The following is a 25293-nucleotide window of genomic DNA, read 5'->3' as shown; positions in this document are numbered from 1 at the left end:
ATTAATGCTTTCTTGACTTTGACCTATATTTACAGAATTTAATATTTCGGTTTTTTTTTAACAATCATGGATTTTAATTACCATGAAATATCATCTTTTTTCATAATATCATTGTGTATGTACATGGTTTTAATCAGGAATCTAAAGGGATAAGACAATGGCCGATAAATTGATGAACATCCTAATGGTTATACACAATATTACCTCTTATGTAGGTTACAATAAGTGGTTGATCATTTGGACACAGAACTAAATGAACCAATCAATCCAAGTTCTATACAAGTCCCCAAAGTTGCTAGGCCAACGAATAAGTAAACGAAATATAAAACTTTGGGGACTAGTGTAATAAACAGTCCTATGCCCCCTCCCTCCCTAGATTTTAATACACTCTATAATTGGGATATTTTCGTCTGTCTGTCTATTTCTCCGTATACGCAAGTATTATACATTAAGATATATAAGTTGGAAGGAATTTTAATGTTAGAGGGAGATTTGAAATCTGCATTAAATTTTAAGGATTTTTTTTTTATAAAATTCGTTTTTTGTATAGTTCTTTATCTAAAAGCGGAAATACAATTTAAGTTAATTAATTTTGACCAATAGGATAGGTGGATTGGAAACTACCTGCGCTCTAATTGGTTGAATGATGTACGACACTTAAGCTTCTCCAATCAGAGCGCAGATAGTTTTCCATCTACCAATCAAAGATTTCAAAATTAATTAACTTAAATTGTATTTCCGCTTTTAGATAAAGAATTATACAAAAAAACGAATTTTATAAAAAATCCTGAAAATTTGATGCAGATTTCAAATCTCCCTCTAACATTTAAATTCTATCCATCTTATATATCTTATTATACATTTAGACTCTACACAGTGAGATACAGGGTGCGCCTTTTAAAACGCAATGAACCTACGCAGCAGATACAAGATGCGCCAAAAATAAGTTGAATTTTATTTTTTTTACAAAGAGACGGACAGACATCTTAGCACTTTTAAATTGTACGGAAACTCCTAATTTTAATAAGCAAGCTCTTTTTATAAACTTCTAGTACTTTTTGGGGATAAGTAAAACAAATAGACTTCTGCAATGATATTTTATCCTTTAACTGAGCCGTGCAATGAATGACTGAAAATTTAGCAAAAACTTTGGCTTCAGCCAGACCCAGGTGTTTACGCATTTACGTGATATATAAAATTCTAAGAGAAATAGAATATTTCGATAATTTATATAATAAATAATATAATATACCAGACAACTACATTGATCCCCCTTTTGAGGACCTTTTTCGTCTGCTAGCAAATTCGTTTTTTGTCTTTCTTTTAGTGATTTGGCTGTGTTAGTATTCCTGACGCTATTGGTTGATTTCCAAAGACTCCATTGAAAGTCGGCACAGGGTCCTCGGGTGTGTTATTTGACCCCTCCCCTCTCTGTTGTTTTACTTTAACATTAGACGATACTGAACCATTCTTGACAAAAACGCAATTTAATTACTCTTTTTCTGTTGCTTAAATGATTTTTTTCCCGTTACATTGTTGGACGACCTGTTAAAATTTGAGTTGTTTTTTTGTGGGACTCATTATTGTAAAAATATTCACATTTCCTTAAGCAGCTAAGACATGCAAAAACAAATATGAGCAAAGACCTAACAACCTAGGCATTTATTGCTTAAGTATATTTTAATAATATGTATATTGTAAACTAATGGCTGTGCCACAAGCTTCTTTGGTCTATTTTACTGTAGTGGAGGGATTATATAAAGCAGAAAGAATGCCCTCTCATTCATTAGCGCACAAACTTTTATTAAATCTTGACTTATAAATAATAGGCAGATCTGTTATCTAAAGGGATAAGACATTGGCCGATAAGTTGATGAATATCCCCAATTATGCACAAAATTAACCCTTCTGTAGATAACAAAGTCCCTAAAGTTGTTAAACCAACGAATAAGAAAACGCCATTATATAACTTTGGGGAATTAACAGCGAACGATAAATAAAAAACAAAATTTGTTGTTAAAATTTTATTTTGTCACAAAATTGGACTACAATTATATGAAAGAAAAAAACATATATACTTCAGAAATTAAATACAAATTCATTTTTTTATACTTTCATCAAAAATGACAGATAATTTTAATACATTTATTTGTTTATTTTTGACAATTTTAATAAAACCACATTTTGAATTATTAAAATAATTGTTTCAGGCCGTTTTGAAGTCTTTCTGGTTTGCTTTTATAGAAAATGTCAACTTTTAGAAAAAAAAAATGATATGGTCTTTTCAAATAATTAATTTGATTTTACATGCCTTAATATAAAAACTAGTTTGTGATGATAATTTAATTTATACTTTTTAAAAAATATTTACAATCAACTTTTTGGATCTAATGCGGTTCACGGTAAAATGTTCCTGGTAACGATTATCTCCAAATATCTATGAACTTTAAAAGCTGCTAGCTGCCAAACGGCTGAATATAAATGGCATGCCCACACACCGTGTTAGTCGGTATTAGAAGGCCTATAAATAATCTGGAATAGACAAGATCCAATAATGCTCTGGGAAAGATTCTCTGAAGAAAAAACGCGTAGTCTTTTTCGCGCATTTATGTGCACTGCGAGATAACTGTGCAGTATTGAGTATTGACTATTCCAGATTTTTTGTAGGCCTTCTTTTGTTGGTTAAAATTTTTGCGAGCTTAATTCATACGTTCTACCGCATGGCTGTTAGCAGCCTTTAAAGATAATAGATTTTTGGGAAAGTTCGTTACCAGGAATATTTTACCGTGAACTGCACTAGATCCAACTTTTCAAATCACAGTGATCATGGTAAACAAAAAGGTTTTACTTTTTTATTCTAAAGGTAACTCATCACATTTTGGCATCTCATTATAGTTTTGATGTTTTATATTTTAATTTAGATTTTCAGAAAAGATTTATATTTTTGTAGAAGAAGCTCAAAGTGACTAATACAAAATGACGTTATACAATAAAAATGACCAATTATAGACCAGTATGTATTGTAATTGACCAATGGTAAACTGTATACTGGCCTGTCATTGGTCATTTGTATTGTATGACGTCATTTTGTATTAGGCACTTTAAGCTGCTCAATTTTTGTACAATGTGTACTCTAAATATTATTATTATTTGATTACTATTGTAATTTTTACTACGTATACTATGGGCATTAAATAAAAATAATTAAAATCAAAATGTACAAAGATGATTTTCAAAAAATACTTTGACATTAAATAATTTGGACAACGAATAACATTGAGACTCTGCACCCCTTTTTAAAACTTATATTAGTTGGGGACACGAAACCAACTTTATGATATTACAAATAACAAAAAAGTTAGTTGCGCGGTCCCAACTGAAAACCAATCTTTGGTGAATACAACAAAATAAAATTAATACAAATTTTACACTCTCCAAGTTTAAATAACAATTCTACAAAAGAAAATATCAAAACAAGACATTTTGTCAAAAGAATGATTTCATTAATGATTAAAAATACCAAAATTATAATCTAACAAACAATGAACATGAATTAGAGAGATTTTTAAAGAGATTTCATTTCATTTCCAGAGTTTTTTTTGTTTTAGATCAATTATTAGGCAACTTTTTAGAGCATCTAGTGTTTTTTTTTCTGTTATATGAGAAGAACTACATTTATGTAAAAATTTGAATATAGAATTTTTTTCTTCCATGTAGTTTTATATTCTTGTGATGTCAATGGAATTATATACTCGAATCTACATGGTATTCCAATTTTAAAATAATTTTTTCATGAAGCTTCCCCTTAGACATATTTTAATTTATCAAAAAAATGAGACAAACACATTCACCGAGTAAATTGACTAAGGTTTATTATTAATTTGATGGATACATTTTCATCAATCAACTTCAGATTTGAAGCAAATTTAATGTTTAATATGAATATTGTGTTATTTTTTAACATTCACTTAGCACACGAAACAAAGTTTTCAAACTTTTCAGTGACATTTCAGTTTTTTTTCTTGATGATAAACAAGAGAGTTGTGGGAGTGAGACTAATTGTTATGTTGACAAGCATAGCGAGACACACACGCGCCACACAAATCTTATTCTAACAACATGAAATCATGTTTGAATGTTCTCCGGTGCCGGAGCCGCAATCCTCCGGGGAGACGTCTTCGCCCTTCATGTCATCGTCGCCGCTTGCCAGCACCGCCTCCATGCTCGCGCCGCCTTGCGCGTTCATGCGCCGCCATTTGGCGCGTGCGTTTTGGAACCAAACCTGAAATATTAAATGGGTTAATTTTAAGGACAACACAAAGAAGCTTTTTATAGTGCTTATATAAAATGATGTAATACAGGTCTGCCATTGGTCAATTAAAATAAATACTGGCCTGACATTGGTAATTTAATATGTATAGTGGCCAATCATTGGTCATTTTTATAGACACTATAAAGAGCTTCATCAGCCATTGACACTTTTAAAATGATAAGTAATCGACAAAAAAATAACATAGTATGTAAAAAAGAACAGAGTTTTTTTATGCATAAAACGAGAGAAAAAATGTGAAATTCCCACCAACAAAGAAATAATTGATTAACTTTTAAGGTATGCTATGAGGGAAATGAATTAGGGGACGCGCGCAAGGTAAGGAAACAACTATCTCTGTGCATCAAAACAGGGAGGGAGGGGACATTGGGATGTTTATTACACTAGTCCCCAAAGTCTTACATTAATGCTTTCTTATTCGTTGGCTCAACAACTTAGGGGTATTGATTTTTTGGTTGGTTTATTAAGTCGAGTGTCCAAATATTTCAACCACTTTTGGTAATCTACAGAGGGGTATCATCATTGGGGATGTACACCAATTTATTGGCCATTGTCTTATCCCGTTAGATCCCTGGCATCAAAAACATCTGGAACTTTGATTTACAATGATTAGGTCGACTAAACGGTAATTAGAATTAAGTGTCTGGTGGATCATTAGAATAAAGTGTCTGGTGGATCATTAGTTTTTAAAAAGCGAAGCTTCTATATAATTAGGGTTGGTCCGTACTTCCGTCCGTAACGTTTTTTTCGTTGATTTAGGCATGTCAGAATTGTCCTATCGATTTTAAACATTGCAAGATGATTCCTATAACAGTTAGGTATGAAAGCGTAGCAACTCTATAATCGTTACCAGAAAGTCCGTACTTCCCTTTAAAACATGCTGATTTTTTACTTTTTCAATCCTATAATCTATAATCAAATCCCAAAAATGTATGTAAATTATTAAACAGTATTATGTATTTAAGCAATTTTGCAACAAATTTTCTCATAATTTTGATTAAACTTGTGCGATATTATTCTTTATATTCCGTTCTGACACTCTACACATGTTAATGTTAGTTTCTCCTTCCATTTAAGAGCTTCGCTTTTATGGATGTTGTCATCTTTGTTTCACTCACAAATAATGACCAGGAATTTAAAATGAATAAATCTTTAAGAAAAAAAACTACATTGCAGTTTTATAGGAGTATAATTTTTCACTTGACACTTACGTATGTATGTAGCTACAATTGTTTTCTTACATTTCTTGAGAAATGGAAAGTTTCTTTAAAAAAAAAACGATAATGATTTGAAAAAAATGCCATATGTATGTTATTTAAAATGAGAAAAGTATTTTCCAGTATGGCTTCGAAACCGATTAATATCCGCTGGATTAGATCTGGTTCTTAGCCACACTGAAAAGTTATGTGTAGCATCGTATTACAAACAATTTTCCACGAATATTAAAATATAAATCCTAAAATTAATACCAGATAGCTTATTAATGGCTTGGGCTAGGTTTTCGGTTATTTTTCTTTCATAAACAAAAAAAAAGAAGGAAGGGACAATTTTAACCACCATTTTAGAGCGAAGCCACCAGCAAAAAAAATTGCAAACTTATGCCGTTCATAATTTAAATTCTATGGGTAGAAAATTTGTTTAAATGTTATATCAAGTTTCAATTTCAGATTAATCACATTTTAATGGGCATGTAAAATGTTTTACCTCCCGGCCAAACAATAAAATTCACTGCATTTACACAAATCAATAAATAACCAAAATCAAATCCAAAGTTTAGACAAGGAACAATACAGCGCAGCAATAATTTGGATGGACGTTATTGTATTTGTTATTACTTCAAGGATGACAACATCCATAAAAAAAACGAAGCTCTACAACGGTAGGAAAAACGTACATAATTTTGTAAGTGAATTTGTTGCAATTTTTTTTAGATACAGAATACTGTTTAAGGACATACATACATTTAAAGTGATGCTTCACTTATAACATTAGTCCATGTTGTAATAGGAATCAGTATACAAAATTTTATATGAATAGGACAATTATATCAAATAAAAAAATTTGTTAAAAAATGTTAAAATCAACATGTTTTAAATGAACGTACGGGCACTATTGTAACAATTATAGAGTTGCTACGATATCTAAATCGTACCTAAGTACTACAGGAATCACTGCGCTAAGTTTAAAATCAATAGAACAATTCTAACATGCCTAAATTAACGATTTGAGCTATCCGTTTGAAACGGACCATAGGTATAGAAAAGCTTCGCTTTTAAAAATGCACTACAGTGTATTCTCTTTGTGTGTGTGTGTGTGTGTGTGTGTGTGTGCGTGTATGTGTGTGTGTGTGTGTGTGTATGTGTGTAAGCACGCCTTACTTGAATTTAGAATTAATTAGGGTATTCTAATGATTTTACGAGCAAGTCATTGTGCTACTACTGACTTGACTTCTGTACATTATATAATGTAGAGTAGCAAGATTATCCTCATGTATAAAGTAGTAAGGTTTTTTGTCTGTAGCTTATGATCTCAATTACTACTGAACTAATTGGGTTATCATTTTAAGTAAGCGTCACATAAGTCACGTGATGGTTTTAGGCTATTTCATTTTTAAGATTTTAATATTTAAGTCTTTTGAAATATAGTTTAAGCTATTTTTATGGCCCATTTTTGACCTTTTGAAGGCAGAGCCCCTAGATTATAGGGCTTCAGAACTGATAACAAATTTAAGTGAACTTTTTCATCTATTAAAAACAAACAAATAACAAATGTTATGTGATTTATAGCAATTCGGTGAAAAAATTGTTTACATATTTATAAGGGTTTTCTGAAAAGAAATAGAAACCTAAATTAAGCTTTAAAAAAGCTTCCTTTTTTACCAATGTAAAAAGACAGAAAATGCTCTAATCAAATGACATGTTACTACTCTAACTAAAACTCCATGTTCGCTGGTGTATGCCAAAAAAAGAAGTAAAAGTTCTTCTACCGGTAAAGGGACAGGTGCTACAATTTCTTCAGGGATAAGTGATAGGACAATAGGCATTTAATTTATCTACCCCCAAAATTATTGAGTGGAATATGCTGCCTTTTGTTGATGTTAAATATTGTAGGAGGAAAAAGATTGAACATTAATTTCCAGTATAGCTTTGAAACCGTTTAATATCCGCTGGATTATAACCGGTTCTCAGCCATACGGAAAAATCATGTAAAGCAGCGTTTTACAGACAATTTTCCACGAATTTTAAAATAAAATCATAAGTTTTGTTATACCGGACTTTCGGACACTCGGGGCTAACAAAACTGGTTTTAACCATATAAATTTTCATTTTAATATCCGCGGAAAGCTGACTTTAATACGATGTGATAAATAACTATTGACCGTTCATCCCTGACTTGGTCTTACAAGGTAAAGAATAAACAAGGATAACTTGCGTAAAAAATGCCACGAAGAAAATTTAAAAAGTATCAGAATTTATCGTGTTATTACTTTAAAATTGTGCACTGATAACAAAATATGGATAAAATTTTTCTGATTCAAAATGCTCTATTAAGAAGCTGTATATAGTGCCTATAAAAATGACTTCTTACAATACAAATAATTAATGATAGGCAAAAACACAGGCTAAATTACCAATATCAGGCTAGTATACATTTTATTTGACCAATGGTGGGCCAGTATGCCGTAATTTTTTATAGGCACTTTAAACTGCTTCTAAAATGTGGTTCAGTGAATATTGAAGAAAAGCTGTGCTGTTGTAAAAGAAGAAGTACAATGAATATGGAAACTCATCATCTTTTAAACACACACACACACACACTCACACACACACACACACACAAATACACAGTTTGAAGTTTTTAATTGTCAAGAAATAAAAAAATTGGAGGCCTTTTTAAAGAATATTAAATTTCACAATCTTGCATATGAGAGTTCAGTTTTCACAAAGACAACAAAACATAAAAACAATGGATATAGAATATACATGGATATTGGGACAGGGGGAAAATTGTCGTCTATTTAGGTTGGTCATATAGCTCTCATTTATTGGTCAGTTCGTTTATCCAGCAGGAGGGGAGGGGGTATTTTATCCCATCGCGCTGTGACGTTAAATTTATTAGAGAACATGCAAATATAGTGTAACATTCAAGTAACAATACATCCATTATCAAAACATTCAATTTAAAAGTTGTTAAAAGACTTCACTTGGAATGCCTATAGGAGATTTTTCTTCTGTAAAATATCTTTTCAAATTTCGAAAAAAGTTATTTACCTGTAAAACCTTTTTGTCGAGTCCCGTCTTTTGTGACAACATCTTGAGCTCCCTGGAGTCCGGGTTCTGGTTGATCTGGAAGTGCGCCTTCATGATCCTCAGCTGGTGGTGCTTGAAGCTGGTGCGCGCGCGCTTCGTCTTAGCCTGGCCTAGCCCGTGACCGTCTAAGCCGCCTGGGTAGCCCTAAAATTATCATTTTATCAATATTTTTTTTCTATTTTTGGACATTACATTCCCATAATCCTTTTATAAAAATAGTAAGCTTTTTTGTCTGTAGCGAAGGATCTCACAAACCACTGAACCATTATGGTTCTCCTTTACAGTGAAGCCTCTTACATGTCCAGGAAAGGTTTTAGACTATTTAAGTTAAAAGCAAGGTGCTAACGTACAATTTTAACACTTTAAATCCACAACAAAATGTTATTTAGGCTGAAATTTTGTATTACTAAAAGAAACCGCAATCTACTAAATAATGCTATTCTTATAATGACACTCAAAGTTTAATTTTTAGAACAACAAATCAAAATTTTTTAAAAACAAACAAAAGAATAGTTTAAATCTAATTTTCAGAAAAAAATCCTTAAAAAAACATTTCCCATTGCAGGGCCGAAAAATCCAAGCAATTGAAAATCATCGAAAAAGGGTTAGATAAGGTGGGGGGAGGGGAGGGGTGAAAGATTAAAGTTTTTGAGTGACGAATGATCTTTTAGTGTTGAATTAGAGTTTATGTTCCGCTTGAGAACAGAGCACACCCTTATACTTTACTAGAATACCAACAAGGATATACATATTCATAGCTTGAGAACAGAGCACACCCTTATACTTTACTAGTATACCAACAAGGATATACATATTCATAGCTTGAGAACAGAGCACACCCTTATACTTTACTAGAATATATACCAACATGGATATACATATTCATAGCTTGAGAACAGAGCACACCCTTATACTTTACTAGAATACCAACAAGGATATAAATATTCATAGCTTGAGAACAGAGCACACCCTTACACTTTACTAGTATACCAACAAGGATATAAATATTCATAGCTTGAGAACAGAGCACACCCTTATACTTTACTAGAATATATACCAACATGGATATACATATTCATAGCTTGAGAACAGAGCACACCCTTATACTTTACTAGAATACCAACAAGGATATAAATATTCATAGCTTGAGAACAGAGCACACCCTTACACTTTACTAGTATACCAACAAGTATATACATATTCATAGCTTGAGAACAGAGCACACCCTTATACTTTACTAGTATACCAACAAGTATATACATATTCATAGCTTGAGAACAGAGCACACCCTTATACTTTACTAGTATACCAACAAGGATATACATATTCATAGCTTGAGAACAGAGCATACCCTTATACTTTACTAGTATACCAACAAGGATATACATATTCATAGCTTGAGAACAGAGCACACCCTTATACTTTACTAGAATATATACCAACATGGATATACATATTCATAGCTTGAGAACAGAGCACACCCTTACACTTTACTAGTATACCAACAAGAATATACATATTCATAGCTTGAGAACAGAGCACACCCTTATACTTTACTAGAATACCAACAAGGACACTCTATTCATATATGTATGAAATACTTTTTATGCTTAAATAATCTACCAATGAAAGCTGTTTTAAAGCTGTGAATCTTCAAAGCATTAGAGTAAAACAATAGAGGGGGGAGGGGTTTAATGACTGTATGTCCCCACCCTGTGTACCCAGTGCGACTTTTAATTGAGTCATATCAGCTAATAGCATCGAAAATATTAACCCACCCAAGTTGATACAAAAGAGAAGATCGCAGACGAAAAGGGTCCCCAAAATAGGGGCCAGGTAGTTGGGGTTATACATCTATACTAATTACATTTATTTACGAAGTTGCTAAATCAATTAGGCTATTTATTTTATGCTGTGGGCGAGGCCAATGGTGGTATATAAAGAATTTTAAGGGGATACTGAATTATAGTTATAGTTATAGAGAAGCTTTCTTTTTTCTTCTCTTTCTCTGCTTTTTCACACTCTCTCTTATTTTCACTGTATGTGACATCATGACGGGACGAATTTTTCAATTCACTTATCTACAGGATAAAAGCTACTTAGTCAATAGACTGGCTCAAAATTCAAACTGTTACAAAATATTATAAAAATTTTTACTCTAGCAGAAATTTGTTTAGAAATGCAAGTTTAATTTTTAAATACTATAAAATTTTTAAAGATATTTTAATTTTTTTGTGCCAGTCTACTAGAATCTAAAATTATAAGTTCTATATAGTTTAAGTTCAAATAAGGCATTTACTTGCATCATCTTGCTATACAAAAATTTCTGGAAACACCAAAAAATGTTCTAATCTTTAAGTGAGTTGCGCATTCTATATTAAGTAAAAAAATGTTAAAGACCTTTTTAGTAAAACATTCTTTTAAAAAAGAATTTAGTAGGATTGAAACATAAGCCGAAAAAATAAGATCAAGATGCTTTAAAAAAGATTAAATTACGCGGACAATCTTTCATTTACCTTTCCCTTCCTCATTAAAAACTGAAAATAAATATTAAGTTGAGAATTTTCCAGTGGCTAAATGATTTATTTAATTTGACCTTATTATTTGGTAGCCCGGGCAATATCAAATTAGGGTTTCTCTTCATTAAAATCTAGAAATTGGTCACACAATATTTTGGGTACAATCCGATTCTACCCTAGTGGACCCTTCCCCCCCCCCCCCAATTTTTTTATAATAATTATTTTAGTGCCCATGTAAAGCTCCATAATCTCTGAAAGTAGCCCTCTCTAGGTACTTTGAAGACAAAGCCCAAATTGTGTTAAAATTGTGTCAAAAATGATCCATGTGACGTAATAAAATGAGGGAGATGAGAGGAGAAGTGGGAAAGAAAACCCCTAAAAAGAATATGGATAATACCTCATTTTTATTTCGTCACATAGATCATTTTTGACACAATTTGAGCTTTGCCACTTTGAAAAATCGAAAAAAAATTCTTTATAAATCTAAAAAGTTGGTAAGGTAATCGGTGGTTCATTGACGAAAAAAAGGGATTTTCTTATTATTTTTTCTCATGTAGTTGTGAACTTTCATCACTACTCTCTTTTCAATTATATGGTTCTGGGGCATAATTAGACATCTCATTCTACAAAATATTACTTTCTCCCAGGCTACCTTTTTTATATCTTTGTGATTTTCCTATTTTTGTATTTTTTTTTGTAGCGCAGCTTAAACAAATGTATACTAACTCTGTACATATTTTTAACGTAAAACTTTAAATTATTTAACTTTTTTTCCAGCTGTAAAAGTTTGTGTATGGTATTAATTACGCGAACACTGTGGTTTTCAAATTATCAAATAAATTTTAATGAATTATCAACTTAATTGTAGTAGTAGTTTTGTAAGAGTTTTTCATATAAGAATGGACAGAATTTCTTGATTTATACACATTTTTAATAGCAAAAGTTGAAACCTTTTTATAGTTCCTATAAAAATTATTATTATAAACAGCTTTCCTCGGTTATTTAAATAAGATTAAAACCAATTTTGTTAGCCTCGAGGGGCCTATGACAGGTATAACAAAACTAGTATAAATTTTATGATGTATATTTTAATATTTATGGAAAATTGTCTGTAATACAATATTATAAATGAATTTTCAGTATGGCTAATAACCGGTTCTAATCCAGTGGATAGTAATCGGTTTGGAAGCCATAAGAAAAAGATTTTATTTATAAGTTATCTATTCTTTTTAAAATTAATCTTCAAAATTACAATGGTAGATAAAGGAAACAACAATTTATATAAATCATATTAATGTAGAGAAATTTTATTTTTTACTACGCGTTTTTTACTTCAATGTTCATAGGTGTTAAATTTTGATAATTAGATGAAAATTTTGTGGTACTTTCATTCAGTATATATGAAAGAAAATTTTGAATATAATTTTTTGACTAATTAGGTTAAGTTTTTATATAATGGTTTAAGAATCTTATTGAAAGCTGCCGTTTAATAATATATGTAATAAGTATAGATGTATAACCCAGACAAGTACCTAGACCCGGTCTTATGGAACTTTTTCGTCTGCTAGCAAACTGCTTTCTTCTCTTTTGTAGCGACTTTATGAAGGTATAGGCAAATATTCAAAGAATTGAAAGTCAGTACAGGGTCCTCTGGGTGGGTACATACAGTTATTTAACCCCTTCCCCTCTATTGTTTCACTCTAATCTTTTGATAATAAAAAAATTACCTCCATGTAGCCATTTATGGCAGCGTAATCATCAACTTTCCTCTTCTTTCTTCCCCGCCTCTTTTTAATAGGTTCATTATTGTTATTGTATTGATACTCAGGCATGTGTCCAAAGTCGGGCCCAGGTCCGTAGGGCCAATGATCAGGCGGGCCGCCGGGGAATGCTCCAGGTGGCGGAGGCCCGACACCCAGCATGCCAGGATGCGGCGGTGGCGGCCCAAAGCCTGGCGGATACATGTCCATCGGGCCGGATTCGGGGTAATCTTGGCCCGGGGACAGCGTGGCGTGTGAACCTGCTGGTGACTGTAGCGAGGGGTGGAGGTCCAGCGGGTCGTGGGGGCCATAGGTGGCGGCGACCATCTCGGAGTGCAGCCGACAGTACAACACGTCACCCCACATTCCAAAGAGATCACCTACAATTACGATATTCTATAATATAAAGTAGTAAGCTTTTTTTGTCTTGAAGGATCACGCTAACCGCTGAACCGATATGGTTCTCATTTACAGTGAAGCTTTTTATAGGCTCAGGGAGGGTTTTTAACTATTTTGGGAAGAGTATTGAATATGGGATGGGGTCGACTTTTCTCTCTCCCACCATAAGTGCCCTTAGAGGCACTTAGAGGGAGTAGCCGCTAAAAAAATTACAAAGAGACCACCTACAAATACAAAACAATATGAATATTGATAGGCAAAACTTTAAACATATGGCTACGACATATGTAATCTCAAATTTTTATATTAAATTAAATAATTCAAATTCTTTGGGCTTGTAAGTAATTATGTCTTTCAGTACCTTGAGTTGTAATGTACAATATACTACCTGTTCATTTTAATAATAGGCCATATGGACATTTTCTTAATCATACAAAATTCTTAAATTTCCTTTATTAAGGGGAATTATAAATGTAAGAAGTTATTTATTTCAATAGAAGTCTAATTAACCCTTTGTAGTTGGAATTAGGAATTATAATATTCTTAAATCAAAGGGTTACTTATTTTTAAAATTTTATAAGTAAAAGCAGATGCATAGTATAATTATATCATATAAAAAATTTAAATTTATCATGTTTTAAAGGGACGTACAGACTTTCTGGTAACTATTATAGCTTTCTAAATCGTACCTAAGTGTTATAGAAATGACCATGCAAAGTTTTGAATCGATAGGACAATTCTAACATATTGGAAAAAGCTAACCATTTCGGGCGGACGGGCGTACGAACAAACCGCCCGTTAGAAAATCTTCGCCTTTATAAAGGTATAAAAGAATAAAATATGAGAAAAATTGCACCAAAAAGGGTTAAAAGTTAGAACGAGGGGCGTGTCATATACATTCCTTTTCTGCTTCGTAAGTATATAGTTAAGGGAAGTATTGTATGTGTGTGTGTATGTGTGTGTGTGTGTGTGTGTGTGTGTGTGTATGTATGTGTGGTGTGTTTGTGCTTGTGTGTGTGTGTGTATGTATGTGTATGTGTGTATGTGTAGAAGGAAGTTGCATAGTGCAAAGTCATTTCAATATGCAATTAAAATGGGGGAAATAATATTGGATAAAGCTGACCCATACCCCCCACCCAGCCTGCCAGGGGTCAAACACTTGTTACCACGCCTGACTAAGCAGCTGAGGGGTGCTGCATCAGGGATCTAAAGGGATAAGACAATGGCCAATATATTAATTCAACACAAATACCCCTTCTGTTACATTAGTGGTTGAAACGTTAGGACACTCAACTTAATTAACCAACCAATCAAACTCAAGTCAGCTAATAAGAAAACGTCATTATAAAACTTTGGAGACTAGCATAATTAACAGCCCAATGTCCCCTCCCTCCCTGGCCAGGGGTGCTGCATGCTTGTTCATGTTCATGGGGATTTTCAGAGGTTAGATAAATTTTTACTCAGCTGGAACCAGGGAAAAAGAAATATGTACAATGATGAAATAATCTCATAGATAAGAATCAGGGAAGGAGGGAACATTGTGCTGTTTATTACACTAGTCCCCAAAGTCTTGTAATAATGTTTTTTTATATAAATGATTGGTTGGTTCATTTAGTAGAGTATCCGAACGTTTCGACCACTATTTATAATCTACAGAAGGAGTAATTTTGTGTATCATCATTAGGGATGTACATCAATTTATCCCTGGATAATATAACTGAAAAATAAACATATTTGAAATCTGACTTTTGTTTTACCTTTTCTAAGATTGGAATCACAAGTAGCGCATCTGAAGCAGTCTACATGGAAGATACAATTTCTTGCCTTCATGACCAGATCTGTTGGGGTTATGTCCATCCTGCAGCGGGCACACTCGCGCGGTCCACCATAAAGTCTAAAAGATAAAGGAAATATTATAAAAGTCGCTTTCTAGTATACACAAATATATAAGGGTGTGTGGGGAAAGTGGGATGTTTATTACACTAGTCCCCAATGTTTTATAATAATTTATTCTTATTTCACAACCTAACGACCTTAAGGACTTTAACTGAATTTTGATTGGTTGGCTCAACAAATATTATCCCGAATTAAACATTTGCTTTTTTGGGGACTCAGCCACTAGTGAAATAAAAAGTAATGAAAAGTAGGTATGGGGTGCATACCTAGCCATACTTAGGGGGTGCATACCTAGCCATGCTCCAGCAAAATTGGTCCAAATATCTTGAATACCTACGCCTTATGTATACTTAATATCTTTCCCCACTTCCCTTTTCTAAATTACCCCTTGTGTTCATACAAAAAAGTAAAAATTTTTTATTCATAAAGCTTTTTTTAAAAACGTCATTCTTTTTTTGTCTATTTATAAACAGCGGTATGGTGTTTTATAGGGATTGTTAAAAAAATAATGTCCAAAATTATGTTGTTGCTTGTAAAAAAAAAGGCTCCTATTGACGAGCCCTTCTTTTTTAACACATTTTTGTAGAGATACATTGAAAAAATCCGCTAAAATTAATATTTGACTGTTTCATATGGACGTCTCTAACCCTTTTAGCTGATATTGCTTTATAGTGATGGGTGTGTATGATAAATGTTTGGGTCTAGCCGGGCTTGTTGGTATTTATCAACGTTGGAAATGAAGCTTGGAATATCCATCAAAGTTTCAATTTGAAGGTTTCTTTTACTGTTTCCCATCAATGCTTACAAGTTTATGCTTATAGAATATTATTCAAACATGTGTGGTTTCTGGTTGTAGACCATTTCTCATACATTCTTTTGGTTCCTTACAATTTTTTCAAGGGATTCAAAGGGATAAGACAATGTCTGATAAATTGATGTAAATACCCAATGATGATACACAATATTACCCCTTTGGTAGATTACAATTAGTGGTTGAATTGTTTAAACACTCAACTTAATGAACCAACCAATCAACTTCCAAAAGTCAACGAATAAGAAAACGTTATTATTACACTTTGGGGACTAGTGTAATAAACAGCCCAATGTCCCCTCCCTGCCTGGGAGCCTCTAGAACCGGCCGCTTATTATGCATTATGGATAAAAAAATGTAGAGGAAGCCGCGCCATGTTAAGTGATACCATTTGTTTTTTTGGACAAGTCATATTTTAATGGCCTCAGATCATGCAATTGACGCTACAATGAATTCTTCGGAAGGATATCCCAGGGCTCGACAGCCGCATCTAGCCGCCGTTTCCTAACAAACCGCATTTGTTTTTGCCAGTATGTCAACATTCCGCAAATGAACCGCATTTATTGGCAATCATTGATTAAATTGCGGCTGGCTGCACTCACCGTTTTCTTTCTTTTAACCGCCTTTTTTTAATTATCAAGAAATGCGGGCAGCCCCGATGAATCCTTTTAAGGAACACTTAAGTGTTTAAGAAGAAAAATGCATTAATAATCTACTGGAATTTTTCTCATCTCAAGACAACAATCTTGTTGATGTGATAAATAAGAATATATGAAGGAGGTTTAAGAGTATTTATGTTATGTTAAAAATAAAAACAACTTGTTTGTCTAAAAAACAAATAAAGTACTATTATTATTAAAGCTAAAAAGTAAAAATAACTACAGACAAAAAGGTTTTAATAGTTATTTATGGCATCGTATTATAAACAGCTTCCGCGGATATAAAAACATATACAATTATAAGATTAAAACCAGTTTTGTTTGCCAAATGCACGGGCTTACAAAACTGGTATTATTCTTATGATTTTTTATTTTGCTTTTCGTAGAAAATTGTCTATAATACAATACGATGCATGATTTTTCCGTATGGTTGCGAACCGGTTATAATCCAGAGGATATTAATCGGTTTCGAAGCCATACTGGTAAATAATTACCTAAGATAATCATCTCTACAGTAGATATTTCCCTCCTTCTCAAAGCAGGAGGCCTCGTTCTCTAGTTCACTGCCGCACTCTGCGCACTTCAGACAGGCGGAGTGCCACTTCCTCTCGACGGCGCACAGGTAGAACTTGTCGACTATCCTGAGCCTGCAGCCAGCGCACAGCGGGGCCTGCCCGTCCACCTCGTCTCCAAGGTCCATCTGCAATACAAAAATACTTTATTAATAACAGGTTATGCTAATCAAGAATTGTTATTGATCACAACATATCATGGACAGCTTTCCGAGGATATTAAAATAAAGAATTATAAAATTAAAGCCCTAGGGGCTAACAATACTGGTATTAATTTTATATTTTTAATTTAATTATCGTGGAAAATTGTCTCTAATTCAATGCTATACATGATAATTTAGTATGGCTAAGAACTTTTTCTAATCCAGCGGATATTAATCGGTTTCAAAGCCCTACTGGAAATTTCAAAAATTCTACTCATAATCTCTAGGAGAAAACAAATAATTCAAAAAGGTTAATTTATTTTTATCCAGTTTTTACCTTTTAAACCAATTAACATTAGTATAATTGAAAAGCTTTTGATCTTTTTTTATCAAAATAAATTGATTTCATTAAAATCCTTTTGTGTTGTATAAATCTTATGTAAAACAACAAAAATTGGAGATTTATTATTTAATATTAAATCTCCGATTCTTGTAATCTCAAATTTCTCATGAAATATAGTAGCTCTCTCTCTCTCTCTCTCTCTCTCTCTCTCACTCTCTCCCCCTCTCTCTCTCTCTCTCTCGCCTATTTCTAACTAGAGTTGGCTCGATATAATTATCTCCCTATTGGCTAGTTTTCTATATGCATATCTATTTCTCAATAAATCTATTTTCCTCACCCGGCATTACTATCTAAAAGAAAGTAAATATTTAATAATCTAAGTGATTTTAAAAAGATTTTTTAAATTATATTTTTTCTTTACATTACCATCACCAAAGGGTTAATGATGATGATTACAATTTTAGTTTAATATTTGAGCACACAAAGTGTCGCCACAATCGAATTCTTTTAAAACAGAGTTTTCTTAAATTTATTATATTATAAATTTAAATTTTCTTTTTTATTATTAAAAATTAAATACATCAATATAAGGTAAATAGCAACATGAAATTAAAAAAAGGAATTTATTTTTAATAAAGTAAAATAATGGGTCTTATCGTTCTAGGCAATGAGAGTTTATTATGGATTATTGGAGCACTATGAGTTTTTAACAAATATTCCTTGGAAAACTTGAGCTCGTTTATAGACATTTATTTCCTATATAGATCTGACATGGATCTTGAAGCAATTAAGCAGGCCGTTTTGTACATGTTAAAAATTGGAAGATTTCATTAAATAAAAGTTATCGCAAATATACTTAGTAAATAAAAAGAATTGAATTGAAGCACGAGCCTATAATTGGTTCCTCTTAACAAGCTTTACCTAATTCCCAACATTTTTAGACACTAGAGTAGTAAAATAAATCAGAATTTCATATTATAAAATACATAATTATTACTTTTTATTTATTATAATATTTATTTCTATTTTTTGTATGGGGGGGGGGGGGGATAACTTTTTTCTATGGTCGATTATCTCTGTAGCGTTTTGTTACCCTACCTCAAAATAGCTGTAAACCTCCCAAGGACCTATGAGAAGCTAAAGGAGAACCATATCGATTCAGCGAGATCCTTCGGTACAGACATACAGACAAACAAACATCTTGTTACTTTATTATTATTTATTTGTATATAACATTTTGACCAAAACTAGTAAAGGGAATTTTATGAAATATAAAACCATTCCCCTCCCCCCCCCCCAACAATTTTTCATTTTTCTATTTCCTAATATTTATAGTTGCAGTGGCGTGCACTGCGATTCACAAAGAGGTGACAAATGGGCAAAGGCAGTTGGTCTTGTTTTACAGGGGGTGTTGACACCCCCCGACGCATCCCTTTCGCTTACAAATGCATGATTGCAATAGAAAGACAAAAAATATAAGAAGAAAATTAATGAATGAAGACTTTATCATCGAAAGAGTAACAAGTTTGCCTCCTTTTTCCTGCTTAAATGATTAAAGAGACTAAACTAGAAGAAACTGACAAAAGTATGAGGCATATTAGTCATTCTTCAGATAAAAAATCCCTTCCTGGTATAAAGTATAAATAAACCAAATATAAGTGTGTCTCTGAAATCTTAATCCTCTTATGTATTGTTCTCCCAGGGTCAGCTGAATTTGAGTTCCCGATTGTGTACATAGCACCCTCAAAAAGCTTCAGACATCCCCCAAAAAAATCAAAATTTGAAAAATTTAAATTTTGAATGTATAATGTATAAACGATTTATATTTTCCCTTTGACCGAAGTAGCTAAAAATAGGTTTTGCAATAGTTAAGTTATCTGCTGCACAACTTTGGAAATTAGAGAAGAAATAGGCAATCAATTTTCAGCTGATCTCTCTCAGAGTTAGATTTACAATTTTATATTTAGGATAATTGCGGAGGATCGGATGACAATTATAATGGTAGGAAAATAAAATTTGTCCCCGTGTAGAATTGTATTTGATGTAATCATTAAAACTATTTATTATTCCACTAATTGGAAGATTTGTAGTTTGGATTTGGAAATACATATTTCTATTTTTAGAAAATGGATTTTTATTTTGAATTATCATTGATTTTAAATTCAAAGAAATGAAGATTATAAAATATTTTTTTTTGTGTACTAAAGACTTTGATTTAAATTCAGTTGGCTCAACAACTTTGGGGACCTACATTGAATTTTGATTGGCTGATTTATTGAATTAAGTGTCCAAACATTTCAACCACTAATTGTTATCATCAGAAGGGGTAGTTTTGTGTATTAGTATTGGAGATGTACATAAATTTATCGGCCATTGTTGTGTTACCCAGAGTAAAGCTACTCTATAAACAACGAGTTATACCCAGGGATCTGAAGGGATAAGAAAATGGCCTATAAATTAATGTACATCCTCAATGTTGAAACACAACCACTTTCTGTAGATTAAAATTGGTGGTTGAAACGTTTAAACACTTAACTTGATAAACCAACCAATTAAAATTCAGTAAAAGTTCCTAAAGTTGAACAACTGCTCCTACCTCAGTTTTGGTCGGCATTGGCATAAGTATTTGTCTCTGGTGGTGGGCAGCAGGATGGTACGGGTGGACACAGTCTGGATCCAGCAGCTTGGGCACCACAGCCGCCAGCGATGGGGAGGTCGTACGTCCTTCCTGAAATTTTAACATAATCATATAGTTTTTGTTAAAAATTGAATAACAGTTAGAAAGAGTAATACAGGAGAGAGGAGACAATTGCCTGTTTATTACACTAGTCCCTAAAGTTTATTAACAGCTTCTTCTAATTTGCCGCGACAACTTTGGGGGCTTTAATTGCATTTTAATTAGTTGGTTTATTAAATTGAGTGTCCAAACTTTTCATCACTAATTGTAATCTACAGGAGAGGTAAGTTTGTGTATCATTATTTGGGATTTACATCAATTTATCGGCCACTGTCTTATCTCTTTAGATCCCTAGTAAGAACTACATTAGTTTTTAATTGAAACAGATAATGCTACTTAATTTTAGATCCCTGCTATAAATACTTACGCCCTAGTTATATAGTAGTTGCGCTGGCGATTTATCTATAATACAAAGTAGCTTGTTGTCTGTCCGTCCGTCCGTCCGTCCGTCCGTCCGTCCGTCCGTCTGAAGCTTAAGATCTCGGTAACCACTGAACCGATTAGATTCTACTCTTCAGGGTATATACCTATCGGTCCTGTGGTGGTTTTAAGCTATTTTCTTGGGGGGTGGAACACCCCCAACCCCCCTAAAAATGAAAATTTACCCCTCCCAAAAAAATTTTTTTTCTAGAGAACACATTAGACTATTTTTTTACGAATTTTGCGAATTCGTTATTTAAACGAGAAAATGTTTTCCTGCTGGGTAGGTGCAAAAATTTGCGATCCGTTCTGCTGGGTAAGTAATAGAAGATGTAATTATACCTCTTGGGGAAAAGCCCCTAGAGGCTAGGGGCGAAGCCGCTAGTAATGAATATTTTAAAATATGAATATGATATACACACATATGTATAAGTATGTATTTATGTTGCTGAAAAGGTCTCTTTATACTTGCACCAGGGATATACAGATATGAAAATGGGTGATAAATTGTTTTTTAAATTTTTTTTTAACAGGGATCTAAAGGGATAAGACAATGGCAGATAAATAATGACACACAAAATTACCCCTCTTGTAAATTAAAATTACTGGTTGAAACGTTTGGACACTTAACTTGATGAATCAACCAATCAAAATTCAATTGGTAAGCCAATGGATTAGAAAACGTTATTATAAAACTTTGGGGACTAGTGTAATAAATAGACTATTGTCCCCCCCTCTTTCTCTCTGAGTTTTTTTTATTTAAGGGGGGGGGTGAGTTTACTCCTCCTTGTTTCCCTGACATGTACTCCCCCTGTTTTCCTCCACTTGACTTGGTATTTTCTCACTAATTGGATCCTAAACTTGTTTTCTATGGTGGTGCGCTATCACTTCCACAAAAAGAATCACAACTGCAAAATTATTACCACAGCGCAAATTTCTATTCTCTAACTGTTTTACTTACAAAAAAAACCTTTTTATTATTTGCTTTTATGTTTTTGCAGATATGACAAATAGTTATGTTCTTAATATAAATAATAACTAATTAAAACTATAATCTATAATACAAAGTAGCTTGATGTCTGTCTGTCTGTCCGTCCGTCTGAAGCTGAAGATCTCGGTAACCACTGAACCGATCGGATTCTACTCTTCAGGGTATATACCTATTGGTCCTGCGGTGGTTTTAAGCTATTTTCTTGTGGGGTGGGACACCCGCAACCCCCCCAAAAACAAAAAAATTCTCCCCCCTATCTTTTTTATTTTTTTTACGAATTTTGCAAATTCGTTATTTAATCGAGAAAATGTTTTCCTGCTGGGTAGGTGCGAAAATTTGCGATCCGTTCTGCTGGGTAAGTAATAGAAGATGTAATTATACCTCTTGGGGCAAAGCCCCCAGAGGCTAGAGGCGAAGCCGCTAGTTATTTAAAAAGAGAAGCTACTCTACGTATTCCAGTTTAAAACGCTGTATGTATTTTTTCAACTTTTTTCCCAAAAAAAATAGCAAAATTCAATATTTATAGCTAAAGATAAAATTTAGAGTTATAATACAAATATTATTTCTTAAAAAATAATTCAAAAATATATATTTTATTTATTTCTTCTCACTTTTAGTTTGAAGGGTAATTATTTATGTATATTTTTGTTGTATATCATTGCAATCTTAAAATAGTAAATACGCTTACCACCTGTTTTTTCACAGAAATATATATTTCGATTAGTAAAAAAGCCTTTTTTAAGAGTGGTATTGCAACATAAAGGAACCCAAAATATTTTTTTTTCTACTATATCCTACAATCTATGGCCTTAAAAAAAACTCCATTCTTTTTGGTTTAATTGCGAATATCTTTCTACAGATCTCTGTGTGTGTATTATGTTTTGGGACAGGGATTCAGCACCAGAAAATGAAACTATTTTGCCTGTATGTTTTATCATATTGGGTAAGAAAACTGGGAGAAAGGGGACATTGAACTGTTTATTATACTTGACCCCAAAGTTTGATAATAGTTATTTCTCGCATCGTATTATAAACGGCTTTCCGCGGATATAGAATGTACAATTATGAGATTAAAACAAGTTTTTTTAGCCACGAGGTGCCGAAGGCACCGGCTATAAAAACTGGTTTTAATCTTATGATTGTACATTTTTATATTCGTAGAAAGATGGATATAATACGATGCTAGACATAGTTTATCGTATGGATGAGAACCGGTTCCTATCCACCGGATTCGAATGAATACGAGAAAACCGTTTTCTTATTCATTCAATAAACAGTTTTGTGGACTTTTAAGGAATTTTGATTGGTTTATTAAAATATCATTCTCCGGTAGCCATAACCCTATCCCAGATTATACTAAATATACGTATAGTAGTTTTAAAAAGTGTCTATCCATGAGAACATCTTGACAGAATAAAAACTATTGGCCGGAAAAGGTTTCTAAGATAACGACTCACGCTTCAAATAAGACAAACAAAGTATTTGCAGGAAAAAATTAATTGCAACCAAAAAAATTACTGTTTGTGTAGAGATGGCTGCAAAGATTTTGATAGTATATCATATCAGCAGGGAGGGGACATTAGGCTGTTTGTTACACTAGTCCCCAAACTTTTATAGTAACGTTTTCTTAAGTGTTTGCCTACAACTTTGGGGACTTTTATCTGATTATTATTGACTTCTTTGAGGCATGCTATATAGGGCAAGCAATGAAAAATCGTCTGAAGAAGGAATCATTTTAAAAAACTGCACTACTAAAAACTAAATACTATTTGTTTGTTTCAAAGATATGTATTTCATAAAGAAAAGACATATACATACAGAATTACATATTATAGTACGAGACTTTTATTTACATCAACATAGTTTGGTAGCTAGGGAACTATACATTACTCGAATTTTACCAAAAAATGGCTGATTTTCAAATAAGCTTTAATCATAATTTCATGGATATTATTATACTTGTGTTCTAAAACTGCTTCATTATTTAAAGTAAACAAGTCAACATGTGGTAAATAAACTTCTTTAAATTTATCTTGTTCTATACAAAAAAAATAATTAATTGAAATGAATAATGACTCGCCGTGTTGAAAAACTGTGTTTGAGTGTGTCCTCACGCCGCCTGTCATTTTAACACATTTTCTATATCATATTCCCTTAGTTTTTAATTTTAGTAGGGTTTACGTGGATTTTAACCATTTTAATCACTAATCACTAATAAATTCTTGGGGACAAAATATTTTTGTTTTTAAATAAAATATTGGATTTTTAAGAAAATGTAAATATTAAAAATCCTTTTTAATTAGATGGTATAAACTATGAATTTACGAATTATATGAAAATTAGGGTTCAAATTTGGTTCTAAAATGCATAAAAATTATAATCTTTTTGTAGATATTTTGGCACAACTCTAGCAGAAGACAAAATTTAGTATTTTGCATCGTTTCCTCTTCATTGATAAAATGTTTTGTAGAATTGTTTTGACAGATAAGACAGACAACCCACCCAGCAATACTTAAACATTAAATAAACTAAGTTTTGTTTAAAGCATAAAAATAACATTTTTGATGATTTAAACTCAGGCTTTACTTTGAGTAGCTTAACTGCTTAACAATCCACATATTAAGTTTTGTTAATAAATTATTAAATTAATATTTATTTATATTTTTTGAAATAAATATAATAATTCAATTATGGTTAAATTAAAGTTAAAATAAATGTGATTAAGGCTGACCAAAACAGCTGTAAACCAACCAATCTTATTTGAAACTCATTTAATATTTAATTATTGGGCTTTCTTGTAGAGAGAGAGAGAGGGGAGGAAATTATTACACTAGTCCCCAAAGTTTTAAAATGACATTTTTTATTTGTTGGCTTAATAACTTTAAGTACTTTAGTAAGTTTTTATTGGTTTGTTTATTAAGTCGAGTAGAATTAAGACGGGGTAATTCTGTGTCTCATCATTGAGAATGTACATAAAATTATCGGCCATTGTCTTATCCCTTTAGATCCCTGGCTTACTGTTATGTTAATTTCTTATGAATTATACATTACTTTAAAAAAAAATCTATGAAAAAAAAGCAAGGTTTAAAAATTGCTTATCTAAAAGAAAAGAAAACGTTCGGCATTTTAATGTTTTCTCTGATAATTAATTGCTATTTAAAACGATCTCATTAAATGCAAAAACAATGTTTATCAAACATTGAAGCTATAAAAAAGATTTTATTATAAAACTGATTGTTAAATGTAACACATCAATGCATAAATGTCTATCTTGTCCAAGGAGTGTGGGTACATTCAACATTGGACTGTAAATTATACTGGTACCCAAAGTTTTATAATTAGAGTTTAAACATTTCAATTCATATTTTGTAGAGTTAAAATTAAAAAAAAAAAATATTCTCTG

General features: G+C 32.4%; 1 protein-coding gene across 1 annotated transcript in view; it reads right to left on the bottom strand.

Annotated features, from left to right (window-relative positions):
• Positions 1-2009: 2009 nt before the first annotated feature.
• ap (apterous) overlaps positions 2010-25293 on the bottom strand; it is a 66090-nt gene continuing 42806 nt past the window's right edge. The window contains exons 3-8 of the mRNA XM_080155766.1: positions 20339-20470; positions 17179-17384; positions 15076-15212; positions 12887-13299; positions 8602-8784; positions 2010-4282 (exon numbers count right to left, since the gene is read on the bottom strand). Coding sequence (XP_080011892.1) covers positions 4112-4282; positions 8602-8784; positions 12887-13299; positions 15076-15212; positions 17179-17384; positions 20339-20470 — 1242 coding nt within the window. The 3' untranslated portion in view covers positions 2010-4111. The remainder of the gene's footprint in view (positions 4283-8601; positions 8785-12886; positions 13300-15075; positions 15213-17178; positions 17385-20338; positions 20471-25293) is intronic.

This window comes from Acartia tonsa, chromosome 4, assembly GCF_053477335.1.
Source record: "Acartia tonsa isolate MP-2025a chromosome 4, ASM5347733v1, whole genome shotgun sequence".
Classification (NCBI taxonomy): domain Eukaryota; kingdom Metazoa; phylum Arthropoda; class Copepoda; order Calanoida; family Acartiidae; genus Acartia; species Acartia tonsa.
This window is presented reverse-complemented; position numbering and strand designations above follow the sequence as displayed.